The sequence below is a fragment of the Callithrix jacchus genome, chromosome 11, assembly GCF_049354715.1.
Source record: "Callithrix jacchus isolate 240 chromosome 11, calJac240_pri, whole genome shotgun sequence".
Lineage (NCBI taxonomy): Eukaryota > Metazoa > Chordata > Mammalia > Primates > Cebidae > Callithrix > Callithrix jacchus.
Window position 1 is genome coordinate 92,494,871 of NC_133512.1, and position 15,658 is coordinate 92,510,528.

The 15,658-nt window shown below is 45.2% G+C and overlaps 1 protein-coding gene across 11 annotated transcripts in view; it reads right to left on the minus strand.

Annotated features, from left to right (window-relative positions):
* RBM33 (RNA binding motif protein 33) overlaps positions 1 to 15,658 on the minus strand; it is a 137,378-nt gene that overhangs the window by 11,002 nt on the left and 110,718 nt on the right. For 4 of the 11 annotated variants that reach the window (XM_078343370.1, XM_054237517.2, XM_035254279.3 and 1 more), the window contains 2 exons: positions 6,769 to 6,975; positions 4,275 to 4,463 (listed from right to left, as the gene is read on the minus strand). In XM_078343370.1, the coding sequence (XP_078199496.1) occupies positions 4,275 to 4,463; positions 6,769 to 6,975 (396 nt within the window). Of the gene's footprint in view, positions 1 to 4,274; positions 4,464 to 6,768; positions 6,979 to 15,658 lie in introns of all 11 variants that reach the window. The other 7 variants (XM_078343369.1, XM_054237516.2, XM_035254278.3 and 4 more) reach the window with 2 other exon arrangements.

A 15,658-nucleotide genomic window follows, 5' to 3' on the forward strand; every position in this document is an offset into this window, starting at 1 on the left:
ACATGCACACGTGCGTGCACACACACAAGACTGCTATTCATTCCTTCAACATCTACCAGGTAGAACTTGTCTATTTATGTGAAATGGGAAACTGTGGGAAAAAAGGCCCACACTGATTTTCTCCAACATCAAGGAATCCTATGCTAAGTAAATCAGACGTGAATCTCACCTTTGACATTAGAAGTAGGTGACAAAATCATCTGTGCTCATTAGACCTGCCTTATGCAGGCACATCTAGTGGGTAACCAGGGGGCAGACGGCCCCTAAGAGTCACCATCCTACCATCACAAGAATCCCTCCACAAGCAGGAGCTTCAGGGGACTTCATCTCAAGATAAACTGCACTCTGGGGTGCAGTGTCTGCAAAATGAGTGATCTGCTATTCGACTGCTATTCGACTGCTCCGCCCAGAGGTGCTCGGCTCTGATGGATGAGAATCTGACTTGCAGGAAAAAGGAACCTGGCATCCCTGAGTGTCTGCTCTGTGGAAGGGACCAGGCTACCGGCCACCACAGAGATCCTCTCATTTAACACCTGCCATGTGAGAGCTGGGCAGCTCCTTTCATGTCAGCAGAAGCTCACGAAGGTGAAGCAGTCTACCCGAGAGTTAAGACACCAACCAAGAAATGGTAAGCTCAGAACCGAACCCCAAGTCTCCTCTCAAAGCCCAGCCTCTTGCCACTGTGGCCTGCTGAGTTCTGAAGGGCGAGCTGACCAGGGCTGGCTGTCCCACCCCGAGTCTGAGAGGACTGCTGGAAGAAATGACCAAGCATCAAAAGGAAGCACGGCAGGCAGTCTCAATGCCAGCACCATGAGTCCCTCGCCCACACCCAGTGCTGGCTTTACTATCATTCACCTTATTTTATTGAGAATCAACACAGAGAAACAGTTATATTTAATGAGTGACTGTAAACTCTATGTCTCATGAGGAATGTTTCTTATTCCACAGGGTTTATTACAGAATACGAAATTTATTTCTCCTTCTTAACACAACTTTAGGCAGATCCCAGCAACAGGGAAATCAATATAATTAAGCAAAAAGGCCTGAGAAGTTATGACGAACTTATTTCCTGATCCTATCGGTTAATCTGGGTTCAGTCTGGGAAGCAGAGGGTCACAGTTTCTCAACAAGAATGGTGCTGGTTCCCAGAGGCTGACAGAGACCTGTCTCTTCCCTCTCCCAAGAGGAAGGCACAGCACTGATGACCTCATGTTCCTCCCAGGTGGACTCTTCTTTCTCGCCCATTCAGTTTTAACACTGATGAATGTCACGTAGTTCTCTCTCTTTTCTTTTTCCTCTCTAGGACGGAGTCTTGTTCTGTCACCAGGCTGGAGCGCAGTGGCGCAATCTTGGCTCACTGCAACCTTTGTCTCCTGGGTTCAAGTGATTCCCCTGCCTCAGCCTCCCAAGTAGCTGGGACTACAAGCGTGCACCACCATGTCCAGCAAATTTTTTGTTTTAGTAGAGACAGGGTTTCACCAGGTTGACCAGGATGGTCTCAATCTCCTGATGTCATGATCCGCCTGCCTCAGCCTCTCAAAGGGTTCTCATTCTTACTGCATCCTTTCTTGTGTGAAATTCTGAAACACACTAATATATTAACGTCATTCCTATTTCTGGTTATGACATTTCTACAAAATCTTCTCATTCTTCCTCACTCTGAGTCTATAGACAAATGTCTTTGAAAGACTTTCTGGAGAGGCTTGTACTTGAACACTCATCTAAGAACAAAACTGGCTGCCATATCACTGCTACGCTGAGAAAAGTTCTCAAATTCTATGACTTTAAAAAGTATAGTTAATGTGCAGTTACTAGAATTTTCTACAATTAAAAGAACCAAAGGAATGAAATATACAGGTTCTCCTGGTGTAGACACCACCAGTACCTGGCATTATACCAGTGAACACTAGGTGGCGCCATATCCCAAAGAGACATAGACTCGACACTTCCATAACACGAGGATAAAGAATGTTTGTCCTAAAACACACACAGAAAGATATTTTTCTTCCTCAAACCAGGAAAGTGGCACTAAAGCTTGGGCCACTTGGCACTGTCCCTTTAAAGTATGTATTGAAACCACAGTGAAGTTGCTCTGTGTCTCTTCAGAGTCTGTACTCGCCAGTGTTCTGGACCCCCGCCACCAATGCTGGCAGAAGTGTACTCTATCAGCGTTTTAACTGAGAAACCTCTCATTTTGTGAATGCAGCGTTTAAAAAATCTGTAAACTCCAACTCAAAACCAACCCATGAGCTTAACTGGCAAGAAACGAGAGGGCGTGGCTTGTCCCAGGGTGGGAGGACGAGCCTTGCTGAGGTGTTCAACTCGCCCTTCAGGGGTCTGCAGAGCGGCTTCTGAGACTGTGGCCTCCATGTTATTCTAGGAGTCACTGATGCTACCTAATTTAATTACTAATTAAAATAAGCAATTCATCCATTCCCACACTGCTATCGCTGGGATTTTAAGGGCCCCAATCAAACTTTACTGATAACACAATAATTTCAGTACGTTTTTTCAGAACAAAAAGAGTGGCAAATGGAAGGGGAAAAAAAGCCATTCATTTTAAAGGTCTATGCGATCCCACAGTATAAAATGAGAAATTCCATGTAAAAAAGACTGAAGTCAGCTGGGTTGGCAATGACTCCCAGCTAACTTTCCCAGTGCAGCCACTGAGCCTCATTCAATGCCATGAGAGGTGAACAGTACCTGCTGTTCAGATGTGGATCCTGACCACCGGATTGCACTCAAAAATATTCAAGAAAGTGATCAAGACGACACGCGATGAAGCGAAGCCCACCAAAGCAGCGGGTGACATGAAAACAGCAACGTGACCCTTCTGCCCACAGGGGAGTGCAGAACGCCGAAAAGACAGGAGCAGCAGCAGGACACTGGGCCGCACACGTGAGGCCTCGCCAAGCGCACTGTCTGGGGCTCACAGCTAACAGACTAGGCTTGGGGTTTTTCATCTGGACTCACGTCTACACAGTTACTGGACCAGAATTCTCCATCGCCATTTGCTTTGAGAATCTCAGATTTGGATAACCACATTTTAACGCATCTGAAATGCTCTAGTGTCTATTCTGTTCCTGTGAATTGATCTAGGTTATGATCAATTGTTCTGAAATATCCTTGAACATAAACTGCATGCCTCTAATAACTGATAAAGCATTTCTAACTGCACCACTAGGGAGCCTGCTCTATCATAGAGGTCAAGGGTTTGGATTTACTTTCCATTACTACACACAAATAAAAATTAAGCCTGTCTCCCCAGGAATCCAATAATGAAGATGGTAGCAATTAAAACCAGTCACGTCTAGGTCTCTGGAAGGACTTTCATAGACTCATTTTTAGGAACTGTCAACAGCAGATGGAGATCTAAAACATGTACATTAATTACTCGCATCAACCCTAGTCTGAGTGTTTCCAAATTCACCCAGGAAGCTAGGGGCTCCGAGAAATTCTTGAGAGAAAGCACCCCAGACTCCTCAGAACTCTGACATGTACTCTGTGATCCAAAAAGAAATCCTATTTCCAAAGTGCTCTGCCCTCAGACACACCAGATCCCACCATGGGATGCAGGCTGCATGGCAATGGAGCAACAGGCACGCGGGCGACGCCCGACAGGACATGGGACTGGACAAGCAGGTGGCTTCTTCGCTGGCTCAGCGACAGGGCTCTGGGCCTACAGAGACCAGCAGCTTCCATGGAAAACCCCGTTTCCAATGGACCTCGGACTGTGTTCCTCTTCATGCGTCTCACTTGCAGCCAGCTCAGAGGCATGTTTCAGCATTAGAATTAGCCAGCTTTAAATGAAGACATGAAGGCACAGTCCAAGATACTGTCATGTTTGTAAATCAAAACCAAGGCACACAGCTATGAGCACACGAAGCTGTTTCTGGAAAGCGAGGAAAAGAAGGCTAAATACTCTAAAATGTAGTGTTATCACAAATAAAACAAGTCATGTGAAAGAACAAAAACTGTTCTGTATCTGTGCAAGTCAGATCCTCTGTGATAATATGAAGATCTCAAAGGATATCTGCTCAGTCGGAGTATTTATTTCTTAAAAATTTTTAACTAAGAGTCCGAAAATTTCCAAATAAACATTTTGAGGCAAATGTTCTGATATCGAGTGTGCACAATAAGTATTTATCTTATTTCCCAAGTATTATTTTCATATGAAAGTAACCAACACAATGGGCACTGTGTTTTAAATCAAGAAATGACTTTGTCTTGGGACACAAGCACCCGTGGCACAGACGCCACCCCCAGGCGGCTACCTGAATGGGTCCCACTGACATCAGCAGGCTCTTGAGCTGGGCGTCCGTGGTGGATGAGGACAGCCCCTCCACGGACACCACACAGGGCTGCGGCTTGCACTCCACCACCCGCAGGTTCTGCTTGTTTGGCATCAGGCGTCCCCGGCCCATGGGACCAGCCACTCCTCTGCCTCGTCCGTGCATCATGGCCTGGTGACAACAAAAGAAAGACATTCAGAGTTTCAAGCTTGAGCTTCTTCCAGTCACTAAGACGTAAAGGGAACAAGTAACTTAGAATCCATTAAAACACAGCAGGAGCTACAGGAGAATGGTTTAATATTTAAATGAGACAACAATACCCAGCAAGTCTAGGTTGAGGCAGAGGAAGAGGAGGGAGCTGCTGACAAAGCCTGCACCCCTGCAGAGGCTGAGACACTTCCTGCAAGTGACACAGTTAAGAAACCGGATCCAGTCCTTGGCCCAGAGCACCCATTTCTCCTACTGTATTCTAGGCTGGTTTCAGGGGACCTGTTGTGCGCAGTGCTAAGTCCACCTTCCAGTCCAGCAAGCCACAGCATTCTGTACCTGACTCAGCTGGCAAAGATGGCATTTGCTATCCTGAAACCCTCCCAGGCAGATTCTGCAGCCAGGGATTCACCCGCGGCTGCACATTTCCACCGTCTGCAGTGCTTTTCAAAAGAAACAAAAAACACACTGTGACTGAGGACCCAGACACCCTCAAGGGCGATCCTGCTGCTCTAGGGTGGGCCCCGGCATCACCATTTTTCAAAGCAGCCAAAGGTTCAAAACCACGGCTCAAGGAACCTGTAAAAAAGAGGAGACCGCTGAACTTTCCCACACTTTTCCCAGACGAGGAAGTCAGAGAAGACACATGTGCCCAATGCCTCCGGCCCGGACAACGGTGAGGTGCAGAAGGCAGGGTGGAGCTGAACGGCACTAAGTTTCCAGATGTCTCACCCTAATTCTGTCCTGGAATGTGGGCAGAATGGAACAACAGTGGTCTCCCAGGGCATCACAGAAAAAGGCAAAGAAAGTTAGGTGGAAAGTGGAGTTGAACGTCAGGACAAGAGTGTACGCCCACAGAAAAGGAAACGCAGAGAAAACCTCCACACGCCTCAGTACTCTGCAGACGGCAGCGGTACCACGCCTGGGAAGTAAGCTTTCAAGCAGGTGCAAAGGGTCAAGAGAAACCATGCTGGCAAACACACTGAAAGCTGCAAGTTACACTGGCTGGAAACCAGTAGCAACTAACTATTCTCCTGTTCTAACTGAAGTTAGTTATGATATTAACAATCCTATCTCCAACACACACCTATTCTTACAACAAACACCAGGTCTTTTAGATGCATCTTCTTACAAGATCCTCACAATTGCTTGCATAAGATAGGAAACATCATTATCCTCATTGAGAAGAGAGCGAGTGAGGTTTAAGATGGGAAACTCAAGTGTGCTGAGCATGCCTGTGTATGGGCTGTGTGGTTCTAAGGCCTTTCTCAGCATATATTCAGGGATGACACCGAAGGAAGAACATTCAGACTGCAGCCATCTTTAAAGGGCCCATCACCTTAACACTGGCATCATCACTGAATCTGTCTACACTTCTGTTTGTTTGCTCTCATATCATGAAGTGTTTATGGGATAAGACAACGTAATTCAAATACTTCAAAAGGAGCCAGAAGAGTCTCAACAGTCACACTAAGTGAGACAAGATGACCCGGGAGGATGAGCAGGCAGACCTGCCACCCTCCACAGAGTGCAAAGCAGGGCCGCGCCCAGGTCTCCCTCTGCGCAGCTCCACCCAACAGGTGTCACTGGCTTCTGCACCAAGAGGGTACTTCACTATCAAGACTGTGGGAGCCAAAAAGATGCCTCACTAGAAGCTGAGGGGAAGGGCCCTCTGTCACCAGTGTACATGGCAGGATGTGCTCCTCACGCACAGATGGTCATTCCATCAGAAAGGGGATAGGGAGCGCCCTTGTATCCTGTGTGACAGCCGGAACTCAGAGAAGCTTCTTCCCATCTCCAGAGTTAAGGGAAGGACTAAGGAGCTGGGAATGTGGCCTAGGGCAAGTGACTTCATCTCCAAAGACCTCAGTTTCCTCTGTCTGACCTGGGGCCATGAGCACGCACCTGATTCTACATTTGTAAAATTTCTGGTGAATCAGTGAACAGGGGAAAGAGCACATGCTGACACGCAGCAGCACGCACTGTCCCGAGAGCACAGCAGATGCCGCTGGGTAGACAGCTCAGAACTGCGGGAAATCATCACACTCCCAGCTGTGGGTGCTCTTCTGGGTTTGTTCTGTTAAATAAGTCAGGAGAGGAAAAGGCTTTGGTGAAAATGTTAATGTGTTTTCAAAGCCAGAACAAAGGAAATGATGGTTCATTAATGTGTGTGCCATGCGCTACATATCAGAGAGCGTCTGAACACCGCCTCACACACACAGCCTTCGCGTTTCCCATGCTGTGCGCGAGGTCATGAGCAGTACAGTACCTTCTTCCCCGGGTGAATTCCTTGGATGCTTTTGATCCCTGGAGGGACGGGCGAGTGTGCGTGGGGTCCTGCTGGCAGATGTGGGGGCTGCTGAAGGCCCCCCCTGGTCAGTGTCACCTTGCGGGCAGGCTGCAGTCCCACTTCTGGAGGCTGGGGAAGCCGCTGGGGCTGGCCTTCTGGGTGAAAAAAGCCATCGCTCTCTCCTCCCTGCTGAAACCAAGAAGGCAGCAGGCTGTTCAGTGTGCTGCACTGAACGCTCCTCCCATTTCAAACAAGTTTCAAGGCAAAACCATTTCAAGTAAGTGTGATTGGAAACTTGTGATTTCACTGGCACCAGTAAGGAAATTTCTCACTGGCGAGTAGTCAGTTTCCAAGAATAGATTCGAAATTTCAAACACTGAGATCTGCTTTAATTACTATATTCATGTAAGAGGTCTGAGATTAAAATAAATGCTGTTTAATTCAGTGAAATACTGGCGACCTTCAGCATACTTCATATCCAATACGTATTTTTCACTTGCAGCATGCCTTATTCATTTTCAAAAGCATTCTTGTGAAAATGTACTGTTTGCATGAGAAGTGGTTTTAGACTTTAACTCCTACTCCAACCTAACCTAAGAAAACAACGAGCCCAAGCCCTGCCAGTTGCGGCTGTGCCTTCCACACCGGTCATGGCGCCTTCTACTCCTTCTCAATACAGGAACTACAAATACTCGGACCTCTCCAACACAGTGTGCCGACGTGCCGAAGAGCATCCCAAAATACCGGCCAGAAACTCCCCTTCCTTCTGCCAAACAAGTACACAGCATGCGGATTTCCAAGAAGCGCGCTTACTCTATGAAGAACCTTAGAAACATCAGGAATCCCATCTTTGGTGTTTTATTAACAGTCTGTTCATCGATTAGGAAGCAAGTACCCCTCGGAACTTCACCACCTATGATGTTCACCCCTCCAGGCCGCAGAAAGATGTCTCAGGGTGGTGCCTATCAGCTGCTTTCAGTACTGAGAGTAGTGCTTTCCCCCAAGAACAGTTGGAAGCTGGGAAAGGATGGGGGCAAGAACAGCAGACACCGCCCTGATCGATTAGGTAAAGATGGATGCATGGACTTGAAAAGGAAGACGAAGGTTTTTATTAGCACCAGGCCCACTCTCAACATTGACAGGGATGGAGTGCCAGTCATGGGATGGTAAACCCTCCCACCAGGTGCTCAGCTGTGCCAGTGTCTCCGGGGCAACCTGGTCAACCGGTTCAGAAGCAGCTCACATACCCGCTCTTCCGACCAAACGCATCTTGCGGAGACCAAATGGAACAAAGGGCTCCACAAAGAGAAGGAGCGAGGACTGGAGCAAGACGGATGCAGCCAGGGTTTCTGCTAAGACTGTCCAAAGCACAGGAACTCAAGACAAGAGGAGATGAAAAATGTCACACAGGAGCAGGTGGCAGGAAAAGTCTGCAAATCTTCTCTCTCCAGAACAAGTAAAACCTGAACAAATTGCCCAAAACAACATTTGAGGACTCTGGAAATCAGAGAAAATGAAACAAACGGAGAAGCACTTCTTCCTGAGCTGTGAGGACAGTGCAGTTTGCTGCCTCCCTGAGGCCGGCAGACATGGCAGCTCCATCAGCACAGGGCCGACATCCACAAAGGCCTGACGTTCCCCAGCAGCACCCTTGGCGGGAAAGGCGCAAGGAAGTCAATGGACCTGTGGGCCTCTGGTCACGGTTCAGCTCGGAACAAGCAGCAGACCAGCCAGAAATCTGAGAAACCTAATGAGGAGATTCCAGAGGGGAAAGTGCCAGAGAAGGCCTAGACCTAGACGGGCTCTCCCCACATGGTTGCCTGGGAAGCCCCAACCCAAATCCCGATCATGGGCCATGGGGGGCCGTGCAGGGTCCAGGGACCTGAGCACAAGCTCCTCCCAGTCGCTGGCTGGCTACTAAGCCATACAGCAGAAGGGTCGACCCCTAGGACGCCAGGCTAAGAAATATAAACCACAGGACAAACACTGAACAAAAAATATTTAAACTGAATGAAAAGAAAAATACAACACATCAAAATTTAGGGGGTGTAACTTAAGCAATTACATCAAAAAGGAAAAACATCTAAAATCAATCATTTGAGTTTCTGTTTCTACCTCAAGAAGCTAATCCCCCTTCCTCAGAAAAAGTAAATCAAACCCAAGTAGAAGGAAGAAAAAAAAAAACGATAAAGATCACAGTGAAAAGCAACAGTGTGGTAAAAAGAAAAATAAAGAAAATCAGTGAAACCAAAAGTTGGTATTTTGAGATCAGCAAAAAACTGACGCTCCTTTAAAGATACTGAGCAAGGAAACAGGAGAGAAGATAAATTACCAAAATAAGGAAACAAAGAGGGACGTTGCAACAGACCCTAAGAAATTAAAAAGACATTATGAGCAACTTGACATCAACACACTAGACAATTTAGATGAAATGAGCAAATCCCATGAGACACAAGTACCAAAACTGACCAAAAAAGAGAAAATATGAATATAACTCTTAAGAAAAAGACAATCAGTTATTAAAAATCATTCACACACACACACACACGACCTAAAGAGCCTCACCAGTGAATTTTATCAAATATTTAAGGAAGAAAGACGTACCAGGCTTACACGATCGCTTTCAGAAAACACAAGAGGCAGGAGCACTTTCTCTCTCACCCTCTGGGCCTGGTATTGCCCTAATAATACAAGGCCAAAGGCATCGAAGGAAAAGACAACTGTGAAAGGATATTCCTCACAACAAACACACAGGAAAAAAATCCCCAACAGACCATTAGCAGACTAAATCCACCAACACAGAAAAGAGGGGTCACACATCATGACCGGTAAGATTCATCCCAGAGGTGCAGGGCTGGTTTAACATCCCCAAATTAATCAAGGGACATACTACACAAAGGAAAGGACGGTGTGGTCATCTGCTATTGTCCAGCCAGGGCTGTGGGCGACTGAGCCAGATGGGTTCTCCTACTAACGTTCCATGACTCTATCACGTGAATTATCACTGCCTGGAATGTGCTCATCTTACTGCGAGGCCTTCCTATCTTACAGAGGGCTACTCCCACCCACTAATGAAAATTGAAGCACTGCGAAAAGGCAGACCGCTTGCACAATCCACAAAGTCAGGCCGATGGTCTGTGCTTCTTAAATCTTCTCCACAAAGCCCTACCCAAGGTGTGAGCAGATATCTCACCAGACAGGGATGGCCTATTCTAAGTACAGAATTTTTCAGTTTGCATCTTAAAAAGCTCTGTGAGTTCTCTGCAGTTTTATACATGCTTGAAATTTTCTACACTAAAAAGTTTTTAATTTAAAAATATATACCACATACCCTCATCTTTCTTGAGAACCAGTGGCCATTTATTAATTTATCCAAAATCCTACTGAAATGGTGTTGCCTAAGAGTACAATCTTAGTGTGAGATTCATAAATTCACTACGCACGTGTCCAGCTGTACAGCCGCTGAAAATATTCCTCCTTTTTACAAGTGCAAACACTTCACACCACCTTCCAGGGCATGTGGGCCCATGCTAGGTGGAGATGACATCAGACCACTCAGTTCTTCACAAAACTCAGCAACACAACAGTCTTAGTGACTGTGATTCTCCTACTTTTACCTTTCCACCAAGGTGGACAAATGCATGGACTGTGGAAGGTTTGCTCTCTAAGAAGGACTTCCATCGTATGAATTTAAGTAATCTAAACCAGCTCCCCGGCAGCTTAACCAGCTAGGTGTCCAGGGATGCTGACCACACTTGCTATCCTGTAAGTGCTTGAGAGAAGCCAGTGGTTTAGACCCTAGTGAATCTCTTTTGTTCATTATACCAAAATGTCTCATGCACACAGAAGGCACTGAAATACGTACTGAATAAATCAGTACATACTAGATTGTACTTTTTAAAGCTGAGTAGTTCTGAATGTGCTAGAAGAGCTTGGAGTTTACACAATGCTAGGTTACGGCCACTGTACAGTCAGTACACACCTATTTACTAGGCCACTAATAAAAGGCCAACCCTCAACCCAGCACCACCATGTGTCATACGGCAGAAAGAGAGGAGACAGTACCTCTGGCCTAACATTAGGGAACTACGTCCACAGAACATGATGGATGGCAAGAGGAATGCCCTGGCCACTGTTTCTCTGGCAATCCAAAGCTAGAAACAAGATGGTCTAGAGCAGAAACTTTAACAATAGCTGCACCAAAACTAGGGTGTTATTACCTGCCTGTTGTAAGGTATACAATGTGTATGTGTATTTGGGTGATAAATACATAACACTGTAGTAATTTGATCATTTTTAAACTGGGAATTAAGAGAATTAAGAACCCAGGCTGGGCGCGGAGGCTCACGCCTGTAATCCCAGTACTTTGGGAGGCCAAGACGGGCGGATCACGAGGTCAAGAGATCAAGACCACCTGGTCAACATGGTGAAACCCCGTCTCTACTAAAAACACAAGAAATTGGCTGGGCGTGGTGGTGCACGCCTGCAGTCTGAGCTACTCGGGAGGCTGAAACAGGAGGACCACTTGAGGTGAAGGTTGCAGTGGCTGAGGCCGCACCACTGCACTCCAGCCTGGCGACAGAGCTAGACTCCGACTCAAAAAACAACAACAAAGAATTAACATAACATTGAGTCCATAAACATTCCTCTTCGTTGTTATTTTGGGTAAGAGACTGGTGAAAATTTATGTCTGGTGCTATCACTGTCAGATAAGATCTCTGAAGAATAAAGTTCTAAAACTTTTATTTTCCATTTTAGGAAAGTTTATTTTTTAAGTAGGCTTGATCTCTATTTAAAGTTCAGAAATACAGGTATTCAAAAAGCCTTTCCTTTCCTCATCTGCTTCAAAAAAACGAAAATTTCCTTATATAAATCTTCTAACATAAAGAAAGGGTCCTAATGTGACAGTGTCATGCCTTGTTGATGACTCTCTAAGAAATGGCCTGAAAAGACAGGAACTAAGGCCTGTGATGAGACAGTCCCTGTGGACGGAGACCTCATCTCCTCCTGCCACCTCCGCTCATTCTGTGGGGCCACGCTGGCCTTCCTGGGCCTGCCGATACAGTCCTCCCTGCTTGGGAAGCTCTTGGTCCCTGTCTGCCAGTCTCTTGGGTCCCAGTGGCAGGCTGGGATGCAGTTGCTTGGTTTTCCTTCCAGTGGGTCTGGCTCTTGATGGCCTCTTGCTTACTGGAGGCATGTGTACCACAGTGTCCTCAGGGAAGGCAGACACCACAAGACACAGAAAGAGGGGGGGCTTCTCCCCCTTTGCTTTAGACAGAGACTTGTAACGACAACTACCCAACTTTCAAGGAAACACTCTTCCTAAAAAACTGCTCACCAGAGGGAAGCCCTGCCTGGGTAAACTCTGGAGCTGCTTATATCCAATTTCTGTACCTTATACAGCAGGAGTCCCCAACCCCCAATACCAGTCTGTGGCCTGCTGGAAACTGGGCTGCACAGCAGGTGGTGAGCAGCAGGTGGTGAGTAGCAGGCAGGCAAGCAGCACCGCCTAAGCTCTGCCTCCTGGCTGATCAGCAGCGGCATTAGATGCTCGTGGGAGCACAAATCTTATTGTGAACTCTGCATGCGAGGGATCTAGGTGGCTCACTCCTTATGAGATCCAAGGATCTCTGAGGTGGGATAGTTCCATCCTGAAACCATGCCCACTGCCAATCCCAGTCCACGGAAAAACTGCCTTTCAAGAAACCAGTTCCTGGTACCAGAAAAAAAGGGGACCCTGTTATATAGCAACAAATGATATCAAAAAACTTTATAACAGAAACTTCCAAGGCACTCCTGGGATCTTACTCATCCAGAGTTTTGGTATTATTCGATACATTCACTTAGTACTGGTGGTGAAATAATCCACAGCTCCTATTTGTTGAATGTCTACAATATGACAAGAAATGTACTAGGGTCTGTACAGACACTGTTTTCCTTCCATCCTCCTGATATAATTTCGGTATTCTGTCCCTCCCCAAATCTTCTGTTGAAACATATCCCAGTGCTGGCGGTGGGCTTAGTGGGAGGGGTTTGGCTCATGGGGCGGATGACTGTGAATGGCTTAGGCCATCCCTTGGTGATAAGCAAGCTATAAGCAAGCTCTGAGTTCACAAGAGACCTGGCCATTCAGAGTATGTGGCATCCCCTGACACACTGTCCTGCTTTCACCAGGAAATGCCCCTGCTCCCTCTCTGCATTCCACCACGACTGGAAGCTTCCTGAGGCCTCCCAAGAAGCCAAGCAGATGCCAGTATCATGCTTCCTGTAAAGTCTGCAGAACCCTGAGCCAATTACACCTCTTCTCTTTATAAATTACCCAGTCTCAGTGCAAGAACTGCCTAATACATCTCCCTGAGAGGTAAGTATTATGATCCTCATTGTGCGCATTAAACAAACTTCAGTCACACAGTAAGTGCTAGGATACCTGTGTGGCTCCAAAACCAGGGGAGAAGTTTATACAAACATATTTTGAAATTATTTTCAGTGAGAGCTGAAACAAACAGGATCAACCATCATTTAATTAAATCACTTTAACTAAATGAAGGGCTACTATAATGCTGTGCTTTTGAATTTTTCTGAAGATCATTCTAAGCACTGAAGGCTTATATATAAGTAACAAGTCATTTCATTTTGTAAGAAGAAAATGAATTTTTTTTCCTAGTGGAAGAACAATTATTCTCTTTTGACTTAGCATGAGGAAAAGCTAATCCTAGGCAACAACTTCAAGTCCCTGGGTTTCCCTGCAGTCCACATCAGGCTATGAACTAGCGTGCACATCCCTGGTTGTGGCCAGAGCGTAGTTTGGATCAGGTGAACAACTTCTCCCTGTGGGTAGAATTCTCCCATGGACTCTTCGATTCAACAACTTGTCCCTCTGGATTCTGTGGATCACATTCAAATTTTACTTTATTAGTGGTTTTGTTTTTGAGAAAATTTTCATTTCACCTTTTCCAATGAACAGACATTTATTTCAAGATACATTCAGCCCAAACTGTAGCTGATACCTACAATCTTGGTCAAGAAGCAGGCAAGCATTGCTCTTATGGTATCCAATACAGGTTGGTGGATCCAAGCATCACTTGCAAATTGATGAGTCCTGTTTTACCCACAAAATAAGATTATCACCACAGCCATGCTGAGGAGATGAAAACACGGATTCTGATACTGCCCAGATACTACAGATACTGCCCAACACTGATCTACCCGGCTAACTGGAAATCGCTGCTGACATTTCTGCCCAAACTCTGCTGTCTATTTTGCAACTTGTGCTTTCACCTGGGGTTTTCCCATCCACTCCAATCCATGAGCCGCACACAGTAATATTCAGCCTCTCCTGAGTTTCCAACATGCTCGGATTGAACAGCACGATCCCAGCTTCCATTTCATATCATCTCTTGGAATAAATATCCAGCAGAGCGCAAGACCACGAGAGGAATTCACTGCAATGCGCTATACTCACGCTTGGCCCAATTTACATGGCATGATCAATTTGGAAACGATGTCTTCAATTCCCCCAATTTACATGGCATGATCAATTTGGAAACGATGTCTTCAATTCCCTTATACTGCATATATCAAAACAATTTCCTGTTAACTAATAGAATGTTTTGACTTTTGATTTTAGTATGTTGTAGTACAAATATCCAAGAACAAATTCTTCAACTGATTACATCTGAGAAACAAATTGATTACATATTTTTATACCTATACTCCACACAAACATGCACGAGATTTGAATAAGAACTAATCCAAATAAATCTGCCCATTTATTTATAAGTCTTCTATAAGGTTATAGTTATGCATATAAGTAAACATTGAAAGAGATCCTAAAATTACTGGTACTTAGTTATGTGAATTTAAAAATACCATTGATTGAAACTAAGAATTTTACAAAGCTGTTATCTTAACGTCCGCATGTAAGTGTTGTTTGGGTGACAGACTACATTCTATTCATAAAAAGTATGTTTGCTTTGAAACTGAATTTCTCCAGGGTGGTGTTCGCTTTTTAACTCTTTACACAACACTGGGTTCAGAGAGCATTTTAAGTATCTTCCACTTCATCCAAAGTACATGAGAGAGAAAAGAAATTCTGTCATCTCAGGTCAAACCAGAAACATTTTTTCCCCCACAAATGATTATCTTTTAATACTATAAAAATAGCTTTTTAGACTAGTTTCTCTTTTTTAACATATAAAACGCACTATTTGAATTACGTAAGCTTAGGAAATACTTTTTATCAGCTTAATCGTTACGAAAAAATGAAGTCTACAGCCTCCAACATTAGCACGACAAATTTACTTATAACAAATGGTTTAAATGTATAGATAAAAACACATATTGATATTGTCAGGGCTTCTTGCAATTTGACAGATCAAATCTTATTTTCATTCTTAAACCCCATGAAGAAATGCTATCACTGACTTGCATTCACTAGCGAGCAAATTGATTAACCCCCCTCTATAGAAATCTCAACTCTTGATTATACCTATCAGACGTTAAGCAGCATTATTCTAGAGTGACAACACTTGACAAATTCCCCAACCATTTTTCTCAGCCTTTGTGGCCCTGCTAGCCTGTATTAACCCTGATGAAAAATTAATTTTCCTTATCTTCTTCTAAACCCCAAAATCCAAATCCGCCAAACTGGCAACTCTTTCTGTAAAGGTATTATGAAAACCTCTAAAAGATTAATTGCATGTCTTCAGGTGACATTAAATTAATTTCTGTACTCATGACAGACATTTGATACCCCGTACTGAGCGGACAGATAACATTGTCAGGACGCACAGAAGGACAGTGGTGTAGTGTCCCAGGGCAGCCTCTTAGGAACCCTCCTTTCGATAAGGCCATGCTTCACTGTCACCGG